The 24030-nt window shown below is 45.4% G+C and overlaps 1 protein-coding gene across 6 annotated transcripts in view; it reads right to left on the bottom strand.

Moving 5' to 3' along the window:
• Positions 1 to 1851: 1851 nt before the first annotated feature.
• LOC135378792 (uncharacterized) overlaps positions 1852 to 24030 on the bottom strand; it is a 160069-nt gene continuing 137890 nt past the window's right edge. For 5 of the 6 annotated variants that reach the window (XM_064611885.1, XM_064611883.1, XM_064611882.1 and 2 more), the window contains 3 exons: positions 16169 to 16273; positions 12064 to 12102; positions 1852 to 2229 (listed from right to left, as the gene is read on the bottom strand). In XM_064611885.1, the coding sequence (XP_064467955.1) occupies positions 2110 to 2229; positions 12064 to 12102; positions 16169 to 16273 (264 nt within the window). In that variant the 3' untranslated portion in view covers positions 1852 to 2109. Of the gene's footprint in view, positions 2230 to 12063; positions 12103 to 12795; positions 12860 to 16168; positions 16274 to 24030 lie in introns of those variants that run through there. The other variant, XM_064611884.1, reaches the window with a different exon arrangement.

A 24030-nucleotide genomic window follows, 5' to 3' on the forward strand; every position in this document is an offset into this window, starting at 1 on the left:
AGGGTCCTACAATGGGTTCCAGTTAGCACCCCCAATAGGTGCCCCCTACGGACAAGCCGCCAAAACCCTCAAAGGGTTCAGGTTGCCTCCTTTTTTTCTTGGAGTGCAGAAGGACAGACACAGTAACGTAGCTCACAAAACTTGACCCGCTTCATTTATAACGGTTGCTTTGCAAACGAACAAGAAACACAAACGCGGAACAGGTTTCGAAGTGACAAAGTCCGTATAAATTGATACGTCACTGATACGTCATTGATAAGTCACGGCGATTGGATTTGGATTGATCCCTAGAGAAATGCTTAGCTCTAATGCGCCCCTACAATGTCAACTTACAAGTCGTCTTCGACCTGAAAAGAGACGTATCGGACGTGTAACCTCTATGATGTGTAACACCCCACCCCCCCTCCCACTGCGCTGTGATTTACTCCGGGGCGGAACATGTCCGTCACTTTGACTCCTTGTATTACCATCATCAAGATATCTTTTTCTTCCTCGTTACTTTATTCAGTGAACCTCAGCTACGAGTGAGCTACCTTGGTGTTTCCACGTCTGTGTCCTTGTGTGTTGCTGGTCTTCGAACTCATGAAGTCGAGACTATAGCTTGATGTCACTAATTGAGAATCACACCAGTCATAGGACGCACGCGCTGCAAACAGTCCTTTACGAGGCTAATGGCGGCGAGCCCCACGCATTCCATGTTGCCGAGATTAAGTAGCATATTGTTATGTCAAACTCAGCGTTTCATCTTGTTTTCTCCAAATGACTTTCACTCAAATAATGGATATGGAAAGTGTTTATCTTGGTCGAAAGTGTCTGTACTACCGGGGCACGACTGCTTTGTTAGCTATCACTGCCTCTTGTTTCTGCGCACGAATTGCGCATTTCTCAACCGATCTTACTCCCAGTCACAAGCAGCAAGTCTGGAGGAGTGCTTTACACGTTCCCTTCCCTTTCTTTACTTCTTTGTGCTTTGGCTGGCTAGAGACGTGTCGCATAGTAGCAAACAACTCTTTCCCCCCAGCCGGTTGAGACTGCCTTGCCATAACCTACTTGGTCGTGGCATCAACGCTCACGAACAGTCTTGAAACTTTCATTAATTCCTTCTCCGCTTGATATCGCATCTTTATTCCAGGAGAAGTCGATGACGTACAGCAAATACTACGCTACGTTTCCACAACTAAGAGTAAAATGTTTCCAACATCATTGATTTAAATATTTATAATCCTGTTCGTTGTGCGGCTGGCCCTGGATGTCCAGATGAGATGTCGCTCCCTCTAATGCTGCACAATGTGATGACTTAGGCCTTGTACGCAAACACTCGCCTTGCCTTCTGTGGCCTAAGCTGATCTACCTTACCTTGCCTAAGCGAACCTAACGATGCAGTTATATACAACAGAGAAGTGATATTGCGTGGTGCTAACTCTGCGGCATCCCACTACTCCATTTATTATGCTTAATGCGCTCATGTTATATGTGTTCTGTCATTCGCAATAATATTAAGGAAGTAATCCCTTGTCACACACGCTTCGTAACTTTGTGAGATGCCTTTTCCTTCTTCATTCTTTTCTCCAAGTACCGGAAATCCACTTGGTGTTCTACTCTTCTCCAGCTTGCACTGGAAGTCATAACACCCTTTGTACTTTCACGACACACTTGAGCACGTCCCTGGGAATGGGTCGATTATTACGGCACTTTCGTTCTTTCTGGCTTTGTTCCTAAGACTAGCTGTCCTGAAAGTTGCCAGACCAAAAATCATGACTACTGCACACTTAGCTAGCCATATTCCAAAGCATTCAAAGAACCTGCGTTTAGAAAAAGGCTTTGAAAACGCTGATAGAGAGAGCCGTAGGAGACCGTACAACAATGAGCCTTGTTCTCAATTGTGTCCCACTTTACACTGTATCACATGTAGCACAATTCCAACATTTATCACGCATAAGTGGGGATGTAGTATAAATATGTTAAGGAGTCGTATCATTCAATCACACGTCTCAGTCACAATTATGACGCAATACACTGAACACTGAGTCTGTTATCGAGTCACTTGGCTGCACCAAAGCAACATAGAGGACACCTTAATGTAGCAATTGTAGCCCACGTCACGTCGCCTCAAGGATATTTTGCACAAGCCTGGTCTTCGTTGTAGTAAGTGTCTGGTTGATGCCAGTTGCTACGGGACAGTGCTTTTATCTCGCTGTATTTCTTTCCACATGTCCCATCAAAGCACATCTATGGGAATAAAAGAAAAAAACACATCATATGCATAGCTTAGAACTGCTCTGTCCGGGTCTAGATCAAGATCCAAAACAGGATCAGTGGCGATTACTCTGCAACCGCTGGACATATTTTCGTGTTAGCTGAGACGTGGGAGTGAAATCATTGATACGCGCATGTGGATTGTGTTTTTTTTTCCTTTGTGGCGCAAATAAATTTCAGTATTACAAACATAGAACTGGGCATGAAGAAGTATGAGGTGGCCGCAACATCTCACAGTAACAAGGTGAGCGTATGCAGAGCAGTCTCTGAACACAATATGCAATTGCACCGTATATGTACTCTGAAGGTGGAACATGGTTTACGTCTTTGTTTCATACCACGTTACGATAATGGTGACTTTCTTCAAGACAGACTTAGGGGGATATAACGTACAAGCGCTGGGATTTGGGCTAGGTGGTGCATGTACTTGCTACAAATGCAGCCTAAGGCAAGAAACAAGAAGAATACATGGGTGCAACACACATAGCAGTCACTCTCAACTAATATATTTCATTTTCATCATGACTTCCACTTCCATTTGTTAACAAGTGGGAGCATCTGCGTATACGCATAAAGGAGATTCCGCTGGTGAGCAAAAGGGAGTAGAAAACCACATGATGTGTACGGCGTAGTTCGTTTTTCTGTTGCACGTAGCACATACAATAGCACATAACTTTGCCGCATGGCTTTAACAACGACAGAAAACACGCAGTGACTCCATGATTGTGCAATATTTGCCCACCTAACAGCACAGCAGCGCCGCCGCATCGCTATGGAGTCACACAGTGAAGTGAGTCTACATATGCACATAGTCCTAGGAAATGATGGAAATTGATGGTCTGAGGCACGGTCAGAGAAGAAACTAACATACACAGCCTCGAGTGCCTAAGAACAATGAACGAAGAAGAAGGAAGCAACTGAAAAGGTTATCCAGCTGTAGGACTCGAGCCCATATCTTCTGGATTACCTGTCCAGAGCTCTATCAATTGAGCTAAGTGAACACGCCACCCCGTGACTTTGCAGGTTGCGTCATCTGAAGCGGTAAACCACATCCAATGAGTTACTCATTCCACTTTAACTCTTACATGGTTTCTCACTCATACACACATTCATACGACTCCTCCTTCATTCATTGTTCTTAGGCACTTGCGTCTTTGAGTGTTTGTCCTTTCTTCTATATTCTTAACCCTGAACATCAAGAGCTTGCGTTGTCCCGTCGTATGAATATGCGTGTGAATGAGAAAACATGTAAGGGTTAAAGTGGGATGAGTTACTGAGTGGATGTGGTTTACCCCTTCAGGTGACGCATCCTTGCAAGACTTCGGGGAGGCCTGTTAGCTTAGCTTGGTAGAGGTCTGGACCGGTAATCCAGAAGATGTTGGTTCGAGTCCTACAGCTGGGATCCTATTCCAGTCAAGGGCAATCGACCTCGATTACTTCGCGTCACGCTGAACGTCACGTTTAGGGCACCGCCTCGCGCTCCGCCCACGTTGCTAGGGGTGACTACGTAAACTTCCGCGTTTCTTCACCGCTACCACTGGTACTGGCCGATACATGCCCCAGTGGCCAAAGCTATGCTGCCGGTGCGCTGCTTCTGTGGTTCTGCCTTTCGTCTCCTGATATTTGTTGATATGTTAACTTTCTGTCTGGAAGTAACTTTACAAACCAACAAGAACAATATAATGTGTCCTTGAATCGGCTACAGGAAGCAGTCTGTGGCAGGAGCCGGTGGCTCGACAAATAGGAATGGTTTGGGATTGTTTTTCGTTTCTTCTCAATATCCAAGGCATCAGCCGCATGAGCTCATTAACATTGGAAACGTCATTTTGACGTCGGTTGTCACGTGTTAGATAACTTTGCGCGGTTAAAACTAATTGAACGCGTAAAGCATGATTAATCCTGACACATCGAAGTAATGGACAAGATGGTAGCAGGGTTCACAACGACGAAGAAATTTGGTGATTCCTGTTTGTTTTCAGGTTTTGCAGGCGTATATCTGCATAATGTGATCACAATCACATATAAACGTGCAGATCGAACAATAACTTTTTTTAGTTAAATTGATGATATTGATGGGTATTTCACAGTCGAGAACACAAGCGCCACCTAGTAAATGTTTAGTATAATCAGTTGCGTGCCATTTTATCAACAATCTCATGTTCTTGCAGAACTATCACAGAATCCTTGCAAAAGCACATCGCAGACGCGTGTGAATTCCAAGGTTCTGCATGATATGTTTAAACACTCTAAGAAAAAAAGTATTGTTACTGCTTTTGGGGACTAAATGCATTGCCACAAGAAATAGTCCCTTTCAGGAGTAAATGCACGGGAGTAAATGAATGTCACAGGGTCGAGACTGCATTTCACGCGCTCTTGTAAGAGTCCCAGGTACGTAATTCGTGTGCCTGTATGAAAATACTTTGAAGCAAACCGTCAACCGTTATATATCGGGTTGTATAAAATCTTGTGCCACACCTAGAGCACACTTTGCGAAGAAAGATGCGCTGTTTCTTAGTCTGTGTGGCTGGAAAATTGCTACGTTGGCTGAGTTTATAGCCTTATGCCATCAAATTGACTAAGGGCACATATTTACGTAGACTGTTGCATTAAGGAGACCATTCGCGAAGTTCAGTGTCAATTTGCAGTCCTGGGGAGTAAATGCTGGGACTAAATGTCGAGTTAGGGAACTAAAATCGGGAGTAATCGCAGTCGTAGGGGTGTAGAAGCTGCAATCACTCCCCGTTTTACTTTTTTTTTTCTTAGAGTTCAGATGCTGTCACTGGAGTGCTGTAGAAGATATAGAGCCCGTTCTTCTTTCTTGCCCACGCTACCAGCCTTAACGAACCAAACTCTTCGGGTCTCTTAAGAACCAGGACTCTCGGCAACTCTCTCTCTCTCTCTCAAAATGGTCCCTGGCCAAGTCCACCAAACGCTGTGCCCTCGAAGCCCTTTTCACATTTTTGGAAACCACAGGACTTGGAACCTTATTCCGAAGGGGCTTGTCATGCCATTCCCCACATCATGCATCATCGCCAGGAATGGAGGGGGGGGGGAGTATCGCCTCTGGGGGTGAAACTTCCGACTCATCATCTCACAATAAAATTATTATATAACAAATCTGTTTACAAACGTCTTGCATCGCCCAATGTGTGATTACGATCTGAATTATCTACAGAAAGGTGAAGAACTAAAAAGTATATGTTGGGTAAGGTAGCTTAGCAACTTCAAGTTCAATTTCATTACGTAATTTTGTTAGTAACTTAGTTACATTTCTTGCACTATAACTTATCTGGCACCGAGTTCCCTTTGCCGAGTAGCTTCACCTTTTCTGTTCCATATAGCCTGTGTTGAGTAAATATTGTCAAGTATTTATTACATATGCAGGGCAGATCACAGTATACTTTCTATATAACAGCCATTCTTAATCACTGATGATAAGCTGATGCTATAAGGCACCTCTTTAGCTGATGTCTATGATGCAATAACGTGTTTTATAAAATGGCATATTGTTTTCACTGTTAAAAATCGCGCATATTAACACTCGCATGGGGAAATGAAGCACCTGCAAGTATGCATTGCCTGCATCTGGAGATAGCGTTGACAGAAGATACGGACTGCAGATAACGGACCAATGCAAACGATATGGCGGTCCACCGTCGGGAGCAGACCCTGGGCCGACGTTGGGCCGTCGCCCTATGCTGCCTGGAGATTAGTATAAGTTTTCTGTTGGCATTCTCTCTCTCCATTTTATTATCGGGCGACATTTATTTCCAGCAGATTTTTTTTTTTCGCATCGGGGATTTCAGTCACATTAATTCGAGGCACACCGCGTTCAATGAGGTTAGCTTCTATAGTTTCGCTTCCCAGCCGCGACGGGCGTCTGTGCGAAACATCGGGGTTGTCAAGAAGAGGGGAACGATCCAGGGAGACGCTGATGTGTGTTGCAGAGGAAAACGAGTATGTTTCTAGAGAGAACGAATTTTGCATCTTGCGGCTTACGGGGGACTCATTCTAGAAAGCTTATAGGGGCAACGAAAAATCACCTTAACGAGGAAGGAGGCCGCAACTTTTTCAAGTCATGTCAGTAAGGAATGCTGATAACATCCCTCAATGGGACAGATGTTTTTCTTTTGAGAGGAAAACGCGCCTTGCAACGGAATGAATATTTGGAAGCGAAAAACCGGCTGAAATAACGATGTCTATTTGGAATGTGAGGATGCTGCGGCACGAGTGGTAACAGGACCGACTTCATAGGGGGGTTTTTCAACTAAATTTTCGACAATATCGGAGTGTTCGCTGCTGAAGGGAAGAATCAGGTTTTTGCTTCATTACTGGTGGGACCAGCGAATGCCGCTATAAGAATTCTGTGCAGAAGAAGTACAAATAAGACGAAGTTGACATTTATCCGACTTTTTTTTTCCTAAAGGAGCATGAAAAGCGCTTCAGCCACGACCATTTCTTCAAACCAAGCCGTTAACCTGACTGCTCAAACACACCACGCGATGTGATTCACTCGACAAATGCATACTTATCACGGAATTCGATTTTGAAAATCGCGGACGCGCGAAACGGTGACAATGCCCGCAACTAGCGGTTATAATCGTTTTGACGGAACGCGCGCGTCTATGTTCGGAAACGTTTATTAAAAAAAAAACAAAATGCGTACAAAGAATTTTCTTGTGTTAGTTGTCCCGTAAAGTGATGCCCTTTCGTAATACTTTTTCTTTTTTTCCTCTTCTATGTTTTCATGTGTATAGGATTCTGTTCCTGGTGTGACAGGCGCGTATGACAGTGCTCGCTCTCACGCTCCAATTGAACTTGACATACGTAAATAAAAGAAATCTTGAATCTTAAATTCGACAGAAACAGAAAATCATCTGTTGGATGGCTTTCTGTGCTCCTTTAAAATGTAACTCTAAAGTAACCAGGTTAGTTTTGTGTTAGAACTTAACAAAAACGAGGCTAAAAACGTAAAGCAAATAAGTTACCTTATGCGGAAACTGTAGCTGTAGTAATTCCATTTCAAAACTAGCAGGCGTAACTAACTCGGTTAATATTTTTGTGAATGAACAGAAATTGTAACGCTTTTTTTGTTTCACTGCGTTATCCGTGACTCCATTATACGTGATACCACACTCGATTCGTGTGATTATTGACGGATGTTGAATCGGACACATGTAGTAGTGGGAAGGAGCAGTGGCCCTAACGCTTCCAGCACTGCAAAGATGTGTAACTCCCAGACACGTATGTCGGAACAGAACGATTTGTGTAGCTGCAATCAAGCCCTCGACATGTACAAACACATATTGTCAAACACATGTATCTCGCCTCACTTCACTTATCCTCGAATCCCATTTTCTCACTATAGAGATGCCACTGCGCATAGACTGTATATTGTGTTTATACAACGACCTACTAGATGATAACGACCATGTCATAGGCACCACTTCCCAGCGCCGCATTTGGAAGCTAGCGGTGGCGCTATCATTGGCCCGGTTATCGCTACCCGAGTTTCTGCAGGACTTTGTACTTCAGCTTACCTTAGTATTTTTGTACAAGCTGTGGATATCCCACGGCAGATGTTCCATTCCAAAGTTGGTTATCATCATCATCCTACGCGTTTCTAGAAGAGCTGTTGCTGTCGACTGCTACGGGAGTCGTACGTCCGCTTCTGTACGCTCACAATTCAAATTTTCATTGTCCAATCATGATGTAGATCTCGTGGTCCGATGAGTAGCGCCCCTAGCGGATCGTGCGGACGGGCTCCTCGTAGGGGTTTCAGACAATGACGTGGTAGTTCTAATCTAGTAGGCCGTAGCTTATATGTAAGTGGTGATTTGATGTGTATTACATACTACATCTGAATAGTGTCCACACACGTGTCTCTACTTTATACATGACTTTTGGAGAATTGTCTGCCGTGGAATGTAGTGGACATCCCGTATTTGGCAAATACTACAAGGAGGAATCATACGGCTCCAGAGCTTTTCCAGATGTGTCGCTGTGTAGTGCAATTTTGTTTGTGAACACAAGTCATCACGGGATCCTTGTCCAATATATAAGACATTCAAGACAAATCATTTCTACAAATATCCACATTGTTGTCGCCTTTAGAAGTGTGCAAATGTATTTCTCGCCTTCATGATAATTTTTTTGTTAGGAATATGTGTATCGAGATGAAAATGAATACCTAAAACATCTCTAAATTAGGGGTAACTGTGAAAACATTCAATACTCTTAAACATTCCGGCTTCATCATGTCTACGTGGTAGCTCACTTGATGGCCAAGTCTTGTCCCCTTCTAAAGGTTTCTTGTAAAAGTCGTCTCAATCTGGGCTACAATATGATACGGCTACTAGCCGTAGCTTTTCGTAACGTTAGCACAGCTAGGAGAACGCTACGGGACATTAAGTACAGATTTTGGGCTATTGGATGTCTATATTATCTCTACATTGAGGTACGAAGAAAATCCGAAAGATGCAGCCGATTAAAAAAAAAAAAATGTCTAGAGCGTTCTGGGTGGCTACAAGCAGAGTCAGGCAGGTTGATCCGCTCGACCTCTCAAATTTTTTTCGTTACAATACATATTGAAGGTTAGTACTTAGTAAATACGTTGGCGGAGGAATCGCTTCCTCACACATTTCAGGCCTCGTATTTTCGTAACCCTTAAGGTCATGGAGTTAATTTTGTTTCACGGTTATTGCCCATGTGCTGTTGTACTCTCTACTCTTATCTCTGAAGTTCGAGGTTTTGGAGGTCTCCAGGTAAAAAAATCGCAAAGTCGCCTCATTTGCAAAAAAATCGCACTTTGTCGGCGCGTAACTGCTTTTCTGGGAATACTAGAAGGTTACTATGTGTGACATCGTTCTGTTCGTCTTAAAACGCTCTTCTCTTTGAATTCATGTAAAAGAGATTGTTGGAGAAGGTTGGTGGCAAAGCAAAACCGCGCAGCCTCGGTCCTTTTTCATATTCAGGCTTTTCCATATTCGTCCACTTGTGACGTGGCTGATATTTGTCACACATGTTGCTCATGACAGGCACGCATACCGCAGTGAAAAAGATTTCACTTCAGAAACGGCCGAGGTTCCGCTGCGGACACTCAAAAGTAACTCCATCATACAAACATGTATGGCGGGATGTCGTAACCACGGCTGCGTTTTGTGGCGCCGTAAGTTGACGGAGGTCACACACAAGACACGAACTAAGAAGCTGCGCATTTCCTGAAGAGCGTTTGAGATCATGTGTCATAAAGCAGTGAAACATAATCCACTCTCCGACTAGAAACATAATCCACTCTCCCAGTAGTTATTGGGGAGGCGATCGACAGAACTGGAGAAAGCGCTACTTTCCGTCGTTCCTGTTGTCTTCATGCCGCTTCGTCTAGGCGCAACGAATTGGATTCCTGTTGTGTGTGGAGAACACAAAAACGTTCGACTCCTTTGTAAGGGCGTACAATGAGAGCTCATAGCGCAGAGCTCATACAGAGCTCATACAGAGCTCAGAGCTCATACAGAGCTCATAGCGCAGACCGGGTGTCCTGTGCGGATTACGGTGATAAGTACCGCAGTGGTAAGAACTAGGAAGCAAAAAGCTAGCTAGTAGCAAAGTGGGTTTTTACTGCAACGGGACACGGGAACAGTGGATGCGGTGGTGTCGGTGGCGTAGTTAAGCACAGTGCTACACTGCACAACCTGAGGTGTACGGCAAATAAGGTAATTAAAAATGCGAAGCTGCCTAATATTCAGATGCTTCATCTGCCGGCACAAGGCAGCGTACAGCCAACAAACGACAACAGGAACGCTTCCAGCATGTTCTTGGAACATAGTCCTCACATGTGTGGGGAAAGCGGGATTAATAGGTAATAGCGTTCATGAAGTGCACGCGGCAAAACTTCGAACAGGGCATGGAGGAAAGTAGCCTTCCATTGTAAGACTTTGTTCCCTTCTCTGTTTGTCACCAATTAAGGACCGTATGTGCTTTCAATTTATGTTCTGCGCGTACGGCCAAGGTTCATGCCGACCTACGGGGCGTAACTCCTGTCTTTGTGGATTGCTATTTGAACTTTGTGTCGTAATCACCCTTATAAACCAGAACTTGAGTATCTCAAATGTAATATGAAGTCACGAAGCGACGGAACTCTGCTTTCCGCCCTCTGTAGGCCCGGCAGGTGTGGCCTGGCAGGTGCCTGGCAGGTGTGCGCGGAAAGCCTCTGAAGCCCATTTTCGGGTTTTCCGTGCACACCTCAAGCATCTCTCGGGCATCTCAGAAGCGAAATTTTTCTCACTACGCTATGTGAGCTTGTCATGAACAACACGTGTGAGGAATATGAACCACGTCACGTGTGGGCGAATACCGAAAGTACGTTATCCATGTTGCGCATTCTTGAGTTACCACCCCTCACTAAACGCACGTTAGCTAGGAAGTATGTCCGAGATCTCCGAATAATCTCTTTTACATGATTGGGAAGAGCGTTTAAAGACGAACTGAACGATGTTACTCATGTTAACCTTGTGTGTATTTGCAGAAGAGGATTTACGCAAATGAGCATTTTTTTGCAAGTGAGGTGGCTTTTCGATTTTTTATTTCAACACCTGCAGGCCTTGAACTTCAAACAGTATTGTAGAAGACTGGCAATAACTGTGGCAAGGATGAACTGCATGGCCTTAATGGTAACGAAGATACGAGGCCTGAAAATTGCGTGGAAGGGCAGCGCTCGCCTTGGTCAGTACTGAAGATTAATACATAAAAAAAATATGTGATATTTTCGGCTATTTCCTCCGCGGATATGTTTCCTAAGCACTAGGCCTCAATATACAGGGTGTCCACGCTAAGTGTGAACAGATAAAAAAAATATCAATCACTTTTTCCGAGATGAAATCAATTGCAATATAGCATATGCTGAAGGGCACTCCCTAGGGGGGCATCAACAGACTCCTAAGGCAATGTCTTAATTAACTTTCAATAATTAACTTTTTAATTATAAAAACTACGAAGTTGCTTCAATGAGAACATCTGATCTCTTCGGTCACCAGATACCAAAGCCGTTTTCAGAACAAAAATCCGTTCGATAGATCGTCCGCAAAAAAATTCGTGAAGGAACGCCATTTCTTTCTTTATTTTATTCACTGCGCATCTCTAGAGACGCGTCTTTCCTTCGGGCCCAATACGAGAGGATGAAAGAGCGCACTATCGCCTCTTGCGTCCTGGAAAAAGAAAACAGAAAATGCAGCCCAACATAAGGGCAGTCGCGATAGAGTCACCCGATAGATTTGTGTTTTTGTTTTGTTTCCGCAAGTCAAAGCTAATCTTCGACGCATGAGGCGGCACTCTTTCACTCTCTCACACTGGGGGTAAAGCAAAGCCGCTTCTTTGAAGGTGCGCAATAAACCAAATAAAGAAAAAATTGGCGTTCCTTCACGAATTTTTTGCGGACGATCTACCGAACGGATTTTTGTTCTGAAAACGGATTATTGAAAGTTAATTAAGACATTGCCTTAGGAGTCTGTTAATGCCCCCCTAGGGAGTGTCCTTCAGCATATGCTAAATTGCAATTGATTTCACCTCGGAAAAAGTCATTATTATATTTTAAAAAAATCTGTTCACACTTGGCGTGGACACCCTGTATATATGAACGGAAAAAAAGTTAAAAAATTAAAAAGTGAAAAGTGAAAACGGAAGTAAAAACGGAAAGTTAAACCGCACAACTCTGCCAAATCTGCTTGAAATCACCCTTCTGTCAATCTATCTAGTCGGGTGGTAGCCGAGAAAAAATTCGCGTGTCCCATTTGAAGTCAAAAGTGCACTTGCCATAACGTCGTCGTCGAAGCATGCTTTTCCTGAAGCAACCTGAAATTCAAGAACAAAAGGTCAATGATCGGGGGTCTTTGAGGTTCTCGTATACGCGGTTCAGTAGAGTAGGACATGCTGTAGAATTACACTGAAAGCACCGAACAACCACCGAGCACCGAAGAAAATAGCGCTGAGGGAAGATATCTTTCTTTGTTCCTGGTTTCATCGTGTGATTCTGGTTCATTCTCGTCGTCCTAATCGTCATATTCGTACGACACGTATTAAATAGGCCTCTGGCCTTCTCAGGCAATGATGTAGGAATAATCAGAAGCCACTACAAAAAGAAAGCAAAAGAGGGAGGACAACACACACACCGTATCTCTACTCTCACATCTCAGCCTACCCTGCCTCAGTGTCTACTAATTTCTGCGTGACTTCTGGTGGACGTGTTCGGATCTACTCCTTCCTCTCTGCGACTGCTACTCGTCCTCTTCGACGGGGGATTACGATCAGGTTGTGTTCTGGCCGCACTCACCGCCCACTCTGTCCGACATGCCACCCACCTATGTATCCCCCCTTTTCTCCCCACCAGGTATTACAGGCGATCTTCTACATTTATTATCCGGCTCACCTGTATGATATACGACGGTTGATCAAAAAGTTCCCGTACTGATTTTCTAGCTGACCGACAGGGGGCAGCACGAGGGTGCGGTGTCCCCATCTGGGAGATGTGCCCCAGACCAATCAGCGTGTCGTGCGATCTGCTCTGGGACCATAGTTATTAGCAATTTCCAGGTAACAGGCAGGACCCCGTCTGCGATTTCGTCATGAACATCAAACATGTGCAAAGAACAAACGTCTAGTGTTGTGTCAAACTTGAGAAATCTGCAACGAAGACGTTTGAGAGGATTCGGCAGGACTATGGCCATGAATCAGTTAGCCGGAGAGCGTGTTTTGAGTGGCACGCACGTTTTAGAAATGGCAGGACCTCGCTGGTCGATGAGGAAGATCATCCACGAGCAGCACTGCGGAATCTACAGCAACAACAACAACTTTATTTTTGACCTTGGAGAGTGGGGAGTTTCAGCGCCACAGGCGATACTCTACCCCATTGCGGTGGGAATGTGGGAAATAACGAGCCCCTTCACAATAACGATGGTGTCCAGAAACGTCAGAAGAGCTTTGAGCGCAGAGCGTTGCTGGGCTGGATTGGGCCAGGGACCAAGCAATTTCGATAGGGAGGGCAGCTGACGAAGAGACTCGGAGAGTGTGATTCGGGAGGGTTGGTAGTGAGGGCAATGAAGAAGAATATGCTCCAGATCCTCAAGAGCACTACAGTGGCAGCAGGTGGGAGAGTCAACTTGTCTCAAGCGGTAACGCCACTGAGCTGTAAAGGCCACATCGAGGCGCATTCGGTGGATGAATGCAGCATCTTGACGAGAGGTGTTTCGTGGCATGCGGAAAGCTAGCGTTGGATCAACTCTGCTCAACATAGAGGGGGGAAGAATGTCTGTTGTCCGTTGGCGGGAAGTCAGGGGTGTCACTAGGCGTCGCAGAATTGTACGGCGGTCTCCTCTCAGCAGAGCAATACTGGTCCGTTTCCGATACGAGAGTGCTGCTTCTGCGGCGCTGTCGGCTGCTCGTTCCCCACGACGCCACAATGGGCTGGAACCCACTGGAGGACTAGCCTGTGGCCTGCTGCGTAGATAGTGTGGTAAGCCATTAACACATCTGCGACTAGGGGTGCGGATGGGCCTCGTATGCCGGAATTTTCAATTGCTTGAAGTGCAGATTTGGAGTCTGTAAAGACTGCCCATTCCCGGGGTGTAAAATCAGCGATGTGTTGTAGAAAGAAAAGGATGGAATAGAGTTCCGCAGCTGTGGAGGAGGTTGGATGTGAAAGGCGTCTCCCGTGCACTACGCCTTTGGATGGTATGACGAATGCTGAGGCGGACTTCTTGTTTCGGGATGCGCCATCGGTATATGCAGCCGTAAACGTAGAAAACTGCTCGTCTACCAGAGCATGAAAATGGGCTCGGAGGACTTGAGGGGGGACCTGATCTCTTCTTTCCAGAAGGTTTGGGAGGCGTACAAAAGTGGGCGGTACCGGTAGAGACCAGGGGGCTTCCGGCGGTATAATGTCCTTAGTTATGAAGCCAGTGAGAGTCTGGCGTGTTCTCTGCGCTACTCCATAGAAGTCGCTTTCAGGGCGGTATCGAATTTTCCTGAGGAGCAGGTGGCGGGGAATGTGAGCACGCAAGCGGAGGTTGTGCCGAGCCGTTTCCCGTTCACGGAGAACCTCAATCGGGAGCTCACCAGCTTCAGCCAGTACTTGCCGTGTTTCAGCCATTCTTGGAACTCCGAGGCATCGACGAAGGCTTCGAGCAAACAGGGACCGAAATGTATTTAATGAAGTTGTTGATATCACGTGCAGAACAGGAAGGCTGTAAAGCACAGTCGCCCTCACCAATGCCGCGTGAACCGCGAGCAGGGAACACTGATCACAGCCCCATCCTGAGCCAGAAAGATGAATCGCAGGGAGCCATCGCTGCACTTTAGTTTCAAGGTATTTAACGTGCCGAGCCAAGCGCAAGTCCGAGTCGATTACCACGCCAAGGAAGCGGTGGAAGCGTACCGGTTGAAAGATGAAAGTCACTGAAAAGGTTAGCCAGCTGTAGGGATCGAACCCACATCTTCTGGATTGCCGGTCCAGGGCTCTACCAATTGAGCTAAGCTAACACGCCTCTCCAGCGACTTTCGGGGTGCGTCATCTGAACAGAAAACGGTCAGAAACAGAAACCAACAGAAACCGGTTGAAGCTTCTTTGTACCAAGTCAAAGGGGGAAATTGGCCATAGCTTTGCGCGTGAAAGGGAGCTCGACACACTTTTCGGGTGAAACGTCCATCCCAAAGTGCGTGAGGTACGTATGAATATTGTTTAAAGCGAGCTGCAGGCGGCGCCATAGAGCTGGGCGTGATTTTCCGACTGTCCAAATGGCGACGTCATCTGCATACACGGAAAACGACACTTTGCGAGGAATTGCTGTTTGTAGGCCGGCCATCACCACGTTAAAGAGTGTCGGGCTGAGAATGCTTCCTTGGGGGACTCCTTGAGGAACAGGATGCTGAGGACTTCGGCATTGGGATGTACGGACAGCGACAGTTCAGTCCGTAAGGAAGTCTTGGAGACAGACGAAGAGCCGACCGGATACTCCAAACGAGCGCAAGGCGTGGAGCACACAAATGTGCGAGACGGTATCATATGCGCGCTTGATGTTGAGGAAAACAGAACGGACGATCCGTCGATGGGAACGAGTATGATGAACTGTAGAGCATGTTGAAGCAATAATCTACAGCATGTTCTTCGTTTCCTCCGATATTCGCGGTATTGTACACCAAGAATTCGTCCCTGCTGGCCACACTGTGAACTCTGAACCACTGTACTGCAAAATTTTGAGTCTCCCGTGGGAGCACGTTAGGCGAAAACGTCCAGAACTGGGGCGCGAACAAAATTTGTGCTCCACCACGACAATGCTCCCTCACACACGTCATTGAAAACACGGGAGCAGCTTGCACGTAACGGCATGGTCGTTGCACCCCACCGCCCGTATTCATCGGACTCGGCCCCGTCGACTTCTTCCTTTCCCTAATCTGAAAGCGCGGCTGAAGTGCCGCCGATTTGACGACGTCCAAGTGATCCAGGTGGAAACAAAGAATGTGCTTCAGCAGCTGCAAGAGCATGACGTCCATGAAGCGTTCCAACAATAGTGACGGCGCTGGAAGCGATGTGTAGGTACCCAAGACGACTACGTTGAAGGGTAGTGGGTAGAAAATGGAATACATGATCTGGTTTCATTTTTATAGGGCTAGTCCGGGAACGTTTTTATCAATTCTCGTATTGAAGACTGGCTCTATGTGTACGCTACTACGCTACTTACTGCGGATCACATAAACTCTGTGTTCCGCGTATGGTGCAAGGACGTCGCATCGCGAATGACGGTACCGGGGCAGAAGTACTAAGCACACTCTGACCATGCTACGATGAAGCAATCCGCGCATGTTACGCTCAATTGCGCTCTTTCAGCGCTTTCACGTTAATCCGGCCTCTGTGCAGTGTACTTACAGTCTGCGTCGGCAAGCATGGAGCAAGGAACCAGAGCTGAAGATTCCAAGGTACGCCACACCCGGACAAGCAAGTTAAGTTCGTTTTAACCTCACCTGATGGTGTCTAGAACGTAACAGACAACACATGTATTCCACAGTCATCATGTCATCGGGAACTTGAAAAATCACCCAGTAAGTATTTATTTCGGAAGCAACATAACGTGATGCACTTTAGAGGGACAGCACACGGTCCTTGTGTTTAAGCCGGGCCATAACGCTCTCTTTCCAGTTTGATGTCACGCCAACGTGAAACGAACTGCGGTTATGTGCTGTGAATGAACCTGAGAAGTAACAGCAGTGTCGATGAGCCTGTGGCTCGTACCTACCCGGTACCTTACGTGGAGTTCTTTCTAGGATTTGTGCACACGATCTGAACAGAAACTAGTCCTTCGGCACATTTCCCCCTGAAGTCCTTCTAAGACACACGGAAATTCCCCTCCCTCAGACACCTTGCTGATGTTCGCTCACAGACACTTTTGCAACTCGCATGAAAAAAAAAAAAAAAAAAGGAGGGCCCATAAGCTGCCGCTACGATACACAGGGTGTTTCACCTTACGCGATCTGACTTGCTATGTACTCGCCGGAGGATTGTCGGACTTTCCGCAATTACCTTCTGGAATCTTTTGCGACCATTGACGAAGGCTTTGCGCAATTTTTTAATTGCGGGAGATTTATTTTTTTCAATTGATCTTTGAAAATTGCCAAACCTTGTTTACGGAAATATTAAGTCCTCCACGGATAACCACAGCCAGACAATGTGGGAAGGGTTGAAAGAAGCCTACGGCCCAGAGGGGACAGAAAATGTGCTGATGCGAAGACATGAAAACTTTCCGAAGATATCGAGCAGTGAGGATGACAAACTCAGCAAACTGGGAGACTCGTTCTAGGAACTGAAATCTGCAATGGCGGATCCGCACTTGCCTTATCGTTCCTATTTGGTAACAGCGCGCGGGGGTAATCTCGTTGTAGAGAAGCTACCCTTAAGTTTGCAAGAGAAGTGGGTAAGCCTTGTACCGAAGTACAGCATGAGCACCATCCGCCGGTCTCAGACGTTCCAAGCTTCGTCTGGAGCGCAGCCAGCACGTGAACAACCCGAGCTTCATAATCGGGTAAGTAACGACACCGGAAGCATAAAGGACAAACCGTCAACTACACATGGCTACAAAGGACATCTCAGCTGGGACGCGCTTTAGTGCCGTATATAAGCAATTTAAAAAAGCAGAGGACGATGTATCTCCTGCACAAGCAATCGTGTAAGCTCGCGGTTCGTCGTTCGATTCAGCAGATATCTTTGAATGAGCTAAACCGGTGGCGCCTTCTGTGCGACGACACATAACGCTAGGAGCTGTAAATCGACCATAGTACAAGTATGTACGGAGTGCCATTGAGATATCGCGTAAGAGCAGTTCACGACACAGAATAATCGCACGTTGAACGCATAGACGACATACCCTCGCAACTGCATGACTGAGGCTTCTGCACGGACATGCAGGTAGGAAAAATAAGGAGGGAGTGTGACGTCATTTTGCGCGATTCCGGAAGTTTGGATGAGGAGAAGCAACTGGGACAAACGATCCTCCTCTCCCAGCTCTCAGCAGCTGACAGAGGAGCTTGAGCGCGAGTTTTGGTTTACGTTCGGGCGTTTCGACCACGTTTCGACTCGCGTTCGTGGTTTCGTGGTTCTTGAATTGCGTGGGTTTACTGCAGTTGCACTTGAAACTTCATTCACATTCTTTAGCGTGCATAGGAGATGCCGACCTGGTGCGTGCAGCGCTGCAGATCGCGCTCTCTCTTCGCAAAGAGCCAGGAGTTTCATTCCATTCGTGAGTATATTATCATTATTGATATGCTAGAAAACTGAACGTTGTTTGACAGAAATGCTGGACTTAGTGTAACGGGTGATTATTGATTTTGTCATTGTGTAGGTTTCAAAAAAAAAAAAAACACACACAGCTGCGAGCAAAATGGATCGAGCCCTTGGGGGAAAGACGTGAACTGGGTGCCGCCAGAGTGGGGCCGACTTTGCTCAAAGCGCTTCCACCCAAATGACTTCATGGAAACGCAGTCTCTCGTCCGGCTTCGTCCATGTGCAGTTCCCAAATTTTTCCCACAGGATGAGGTAGGACATAAACGATGCAGAGCGCGCGTATGATACTTTTAATGCTTTCATCGTCAATAGATAGTTTTTGGGTAGCTTGACTGCTTTTTAGTTATCAGATCGCTTTAGTTATCGGGCTGCATGTCACACGTGATATAGTCATATAGTTTACGTTCAGTGGTAGGGAAGAAAAAAAGGAACTCGTCCATCTGTATTTTCGCAACGTACGCTCTTGTATAGGAAATAGTTGTAGCTAAGAGATCCTTTATTTTCTCTAGCATGCTGGAACCACAAGTGGGGAAGGCATGATGGTGAGATTGTAATGCTTATGAATGTTGTTTTAATGATGTACAGCAGCAAGAAGATATGTTTGTTCCTTGTATAACATCTTATGACTAGGAGATGAGTGAGAAACACACATGTTTATCATATGATAACTGTGGCCATAACAGACTCCATTTGCTCCACAGGACACCCCTCCTGCAGACAGCACCCTGTCACTTATTCCACAAGAGCCCCTGTAGAAGACGTATGAAGAACTGTGACGTGCAACTATGCCATCGTGGAAATATGCTCAATGAAGCTATAGGTTCTGTAAGGCATCATCTGTGAGGGCTTAATTTTTCAGGTCACCTCTTCATCATTTGCAGCACCAGCAGAAAGGCAAGCCATAGAGGTACCAACTTGAAAATAGTAGCACCGGCATCACTAGGCTACATGTCACCCCCCCCCCCATAGTGAATATTTTTCCATGTGTGATTCGGTGTACACAATAACACAGTCTCCAATACATAAATATATGTTACTGTAGGGAAAGTGTGATACTGCTCCAATGCATCACCCCTGTGTGTACTGCCCCCTAGTGATGCAGTTGCATAGTAACCTGAATAGTGCATCTTGTGGGCTCATATAAGTGTTTTAAAATTCCAGACTAGCTCTGAGCTGCTGTAGGATATATAGCTGCTCTTGGGTATATGGGGGTAGATACTAGGTATGTATAGTTATATACTTGGGTAAAGCGACAATCCAGTAAGAATAAAGTCATGTTCCTGGGGCGACTGCCACCCCTAGTTTGCTGAAAGCGATGCCTAAAGACACAGCTTAGGCAACACGAATGCAGGGGGTAATAAATATCCCACTTGTCCCCCTGGAGACGAAAGGTAGACGCTGGCGCTGGGTACATATTTTATACATTATTATGCATTAGGGTGCAAGTTCAGTGCACAAACATGTCGTGAAATTTCTTGAAATGCACTGAGCTACGTGCTCTCAGGAACTTTTTTCTGCAATGCTGAATTAATTTTGCAGGCAGTGGATCCAAACCTGTTAACACATGAGATGAAAGCCATTGGCGAGGAGTGAACTTGTGTGCTTTATGTAACCGCATTCCTCACAATCTTGCCCATCGAAAATGTGTCTAAGAGACCTCTCAAAATTTCCTGAGAGGTCTGAGAGGACCTTTCAAGAAATCTTGAAATGTCTGGTAGGACCCTTTAGTACTTCTGAAGGGTCTGAGAGAACCGTTCAAAACATATTGAAAGGTCTGGTAGGACCTTTCAGGCAGCACAGAGGGGTCTGAGAGGACCTTTTAGAGAAAATCTGGAAGACTTTGTAGAATCATTCATGTAGTCCTGAGGGGTTTGGCGGGACCTCTCAGACAGCTTTGAGACAGTGCGTCGTGCAACGCCTCCCAGAGCAAGTTGCTACATGTTTTCCGCGCCGCAGGACATGCTATCTCGTGCGCTTTGGAAAATAGTTCGCAAGATTCCACATGTTTGTGCGTTATTCCTCCAAGGAACACGTGCCGTGATAACCTTGTATTGCCGTTCCCCCTTGAAGCTACTGTTCTTGCAATCCGTGCATTATTGCACTGCACGCAAGTGGAAGTGTTTCGGCCAGTCGCTAGCGGTTCAATCAGTCTGTTTTGAAACGCTGAAGTGTGAGGACGTCGGCCGCGGATCTCAAGTAATTTGCGTTTTGTCTTCGGGATTCGAAGTGTTTCTGAGGTACGTAGACGATGTCTCAAATATGAGTGACAGGCATTCCTGTTCACTTTACGCTTTTACCACTGTTCGCAGACACGCATTATGAGCGCCGATAGGAAGATTAACAACCCGTTTCGTTACCAACGGCGCTTTGTGCCAAGCGGTAGGTTATATATTTCCATGCCTACACACTGACTTACACTGCCATTTTGAAATTGTATTTCTTAGATGAATCTCGTACGAAGTGACAGGTGGTGAGAACCCAATCTCGCCAGTTAGTTGGCGTCTTACGCAAACAAGGGAAACTAGACGGTGCATCGCGAGTCCCTAAGTATACGTAAAACAGACGAACTTGATCACCGAGAAGCAGAGTTCCTCAAGAATATTTTTCATCCCCGCTGTACGGGCATTGCGAATACGACAGTATGTGTTGATGATGACTTGTATGCTTTCGTAGACATGTAAGTGCTAAATCTAGTTTCTGTTGCTGCTATTTACCGTTTCGTGTAGTTTCTTGCGAGCGCTCCTTCAAGAAATATTAGATATTCACAATTGTGCAAGACATTTGAAATAATTGTTAGATAATCTGATAGCAGTGTGCATGCCTTGAGTGTATCTGTACAATCGAAGGAACGTAATATATGTGGAGTTTTGTGACATGTACTTGTCTGTATCTATCTCTGGCGTATCATAGCACTGTATGATTGCACCGCTCCGACATCAGGTGCAGCGTAGACGGCGAAATTGAACATTGATGTTCCGATGTCAGATCTGGGCATTAGCTTCTGAGAGGTCCTGTCAATCTGAGAGGTCCTCTCAGCCTGAGAGGTCAATCTGAGAGGTCCTCCAGGCTGGGAGGACCTCTCAGTCCCATAACACATTAGACCTGAGGGGTCTTTTCAATGGGGAGGGCACTTCACCAATTCCCTGTGACCCTCTGGTTGGCATGCAAGTGGTAATATAATATCCACCTTATATTCTACTCATTAGGCTGCCAATTTAATGTTGTGTTTAGTTGACAAAGATATTCTATTGCACGTGCTCAGCAGAATGTATGTAAGCCTCCATTTGCGTCCATTAGGCCATATGCAGGCTGCCTTTCTTCTCCACACTTTACAGGCGAGTTCTTAGTTCTGTGATGGGAGGTGCACCCTCTGTGGAGGAATTTGGCTTAATTGTTATCACAGCATGTGAAATTGAGACCTGTTGCGAACCAGATGCGGTGACGTATGCTAAGTCAGTGACCAGTTGCATTTCAGCCATTGGTTCACACTGCACACTCCATCAGAAAAGCCATCAAATGTAGACTGAAGTATTACTGGCAAAGTTTAATGCTTATTTTAGTTCTCTTTTGCATTGACTGAGCTTAGGTTTGAAATTGTACACTGGCTGTACAAGTTAACAGTTAACAGTACAAGCCTGATGTTTTGCTGATATACTCAAATTATATGAACTAAGTGCTAGATCATGTCATGTTCCTGTTGCAGGAATCCCCCATGCAATTACCAGAATAGATGAGGAAAAAGAACAGGTACAATGCCAGACAATATTTTGCTTTGATTGGTGAAATTTTACATACATTTTTTATGAAAATGTAGCATGTTTCTGGGCTCCTGTGGGAACCTCTCGTCAGCATGGACACTGAGGACGCCGAGGAACCACGAGAGGTGCATATTACTTCCGCGCTGACAAAGAAAAGCAGTGAAGAGCCCCCCTTATCATCACCTGTGACATGTTGCTATTTGTACGCATCATCTTTTCCCTTTGCCATGATGACTAAGTTGTACATATATGCTCTTTCATGTGACATGAGATCAGTGCCCTTGGAAACCTGAGAATATAGTAGCCCTTATGCTTCCACATTTGATGTTTACCGTTGACTGCAGTTGTAACGGTCTCTCAAGTGGAGTTCTCATGGTGCATGTGCCTTTCTGCAAGGGCACCACATGCAAATTTCATGCAAATTTTACATATTACAATTTATTTGGGTGAATGGTGACTCTAGGGTACAATTGGGTTTGCATCTCAGGAAGGCTGCTCACCTGGTTCACCTGGACAATTACATGCAATGCCTCAATTTGCCTAAGAAATTAACGATGAAAGATGAATGTCACTGAAAAGGTTAGCCAGCTGTAGGACTTGAACCCACATCTTCTGCATTGCCGGTCCAGGGCTCTACCAATTGAGCTAAGCTAACACGCCTTCTCAGCGACTTCCAGGGTGCGTCATCTGAAGGGACAAACCAGCCACTCTCTCTCACTCATCCTCCTTTCACTCTTACATTTTTTGCTCACTCGTACACACATTCATACGACGCACGGGTTCGACGCAGGCGGCAACTGTTGAACCTGAAAGAACTGCAATTCAGAAGATGTGGGTTCGAGTCCTACAGCTGGCTAACCTTTTCAGTGACTTTCATCTTTCATCGGCAAATTGAGGCATTGTATATAATTGTCCCTTCTATGTTGTTCCAGCCTCAGAACATCAGTTCTTTCATGTTCAACAGTTGCCGCCTGCGTCGACCCCGTCGTATGAATGTGTGTACGAGTGAGCAAAAAATGTAAGAGTGAAAGGAGGGTGAGTGAGAGAGAGTGGCTGGTTTGTCCCTTCAGATGACGCACCCTGGAAGTCGCTGAGAAGGCGTGTTAGCTTAGCTCAATTGGTAGAGCCCTGGACCGGCAATCCAGAAGATGTGGGTTCGAGTCAACAGCTGGCTAACCTTTTCAGTGACTTTCATCTTTCATCAAGACGAACATGTTTGTTAGCAATATAGTTATACTTACATGTGTCTCCTGTTGAACACTTCAAATACATAACTTAGCTATTAAACCATATTGTTCGTCCGAATAGGAATCGTGACAGCAAATTAAGTTTGCAATGGAATAGAAAGTTGATTGATTGATTGAAACTTATCTAGCATAATTGTTGCTTAAAGTATTATAGACAGCGTACTGCAGGCTAAATGTTCAACAAAGTTTCTTTACATAACTATAAGCCCATAACAACAGTCTAAGGGCACATATAACCTATACTGCACATCCTGAACTTGGAATTGTTGGAGAGAACTGTAGCAATATGTGCAGTAAATTTATCTGAGGTGTTTCTAGTTCCTGGGGAAAAATATTACTCTGAAACCGTTGTCATAACTTCTGTTGTCATGAGTTCTGAACATTGAAAAGAAACGGCCCATTTATTCCTGTGACGACATCGAGTGCAACAATGTAGTTGGTGCAAGCCTTGTAAACAAAGGCATGGATTTGTGATTCATGTGTCTGCAACTCGTAAATTGGAGCGTTGTGGAGACAAGATAGCAATGTGAGTATGTGATCTGGCTCACTTAAATGAAGACAAAAAAAAGGTGCTACAAGCAGCATACAGACCACATACTGGTATGGATACGTATTAATGAGGAATGGCAATACATAATTTCACAGACAAGGATATAACATTTACAAACAACGAAATTTCTTTTTTTTCTCCCACTCATGTGGACATTTCAAGTTGACCTGACAGTTCTATTAAAGAAGAGTTTAGTAGACACCATGTATACATGCAGCATACACCTGTGTCGATTTGTGTCAGTTTGCGGGTCCTATGCACAGATGGCAAAATGGGCTGTAGGTCAAAACCTTCCAATCCTCACAAGACTCTAACAAGGATATAGGAAGTAAAAAAAGGAAAAAATATATATATAACAAAATTTTTTGTTGTATATGGATCTCTTTTAGGCAAAATCTA

This window comes from Ornithodoros turicata, chromosome 1, assembly GCF_037126465.1.
Source record: "Ornithodoros turicata isolate Travis chromosome 1, ASM3712646v1, whole genome shotgun sequence".
Classification (NCBI taxonomy): Eukaryota; Metazoa; Arthropoda; class Arachnida; order Ixodida; family Argasidae; genus Ornithodoros; species Ornithodoros turicata.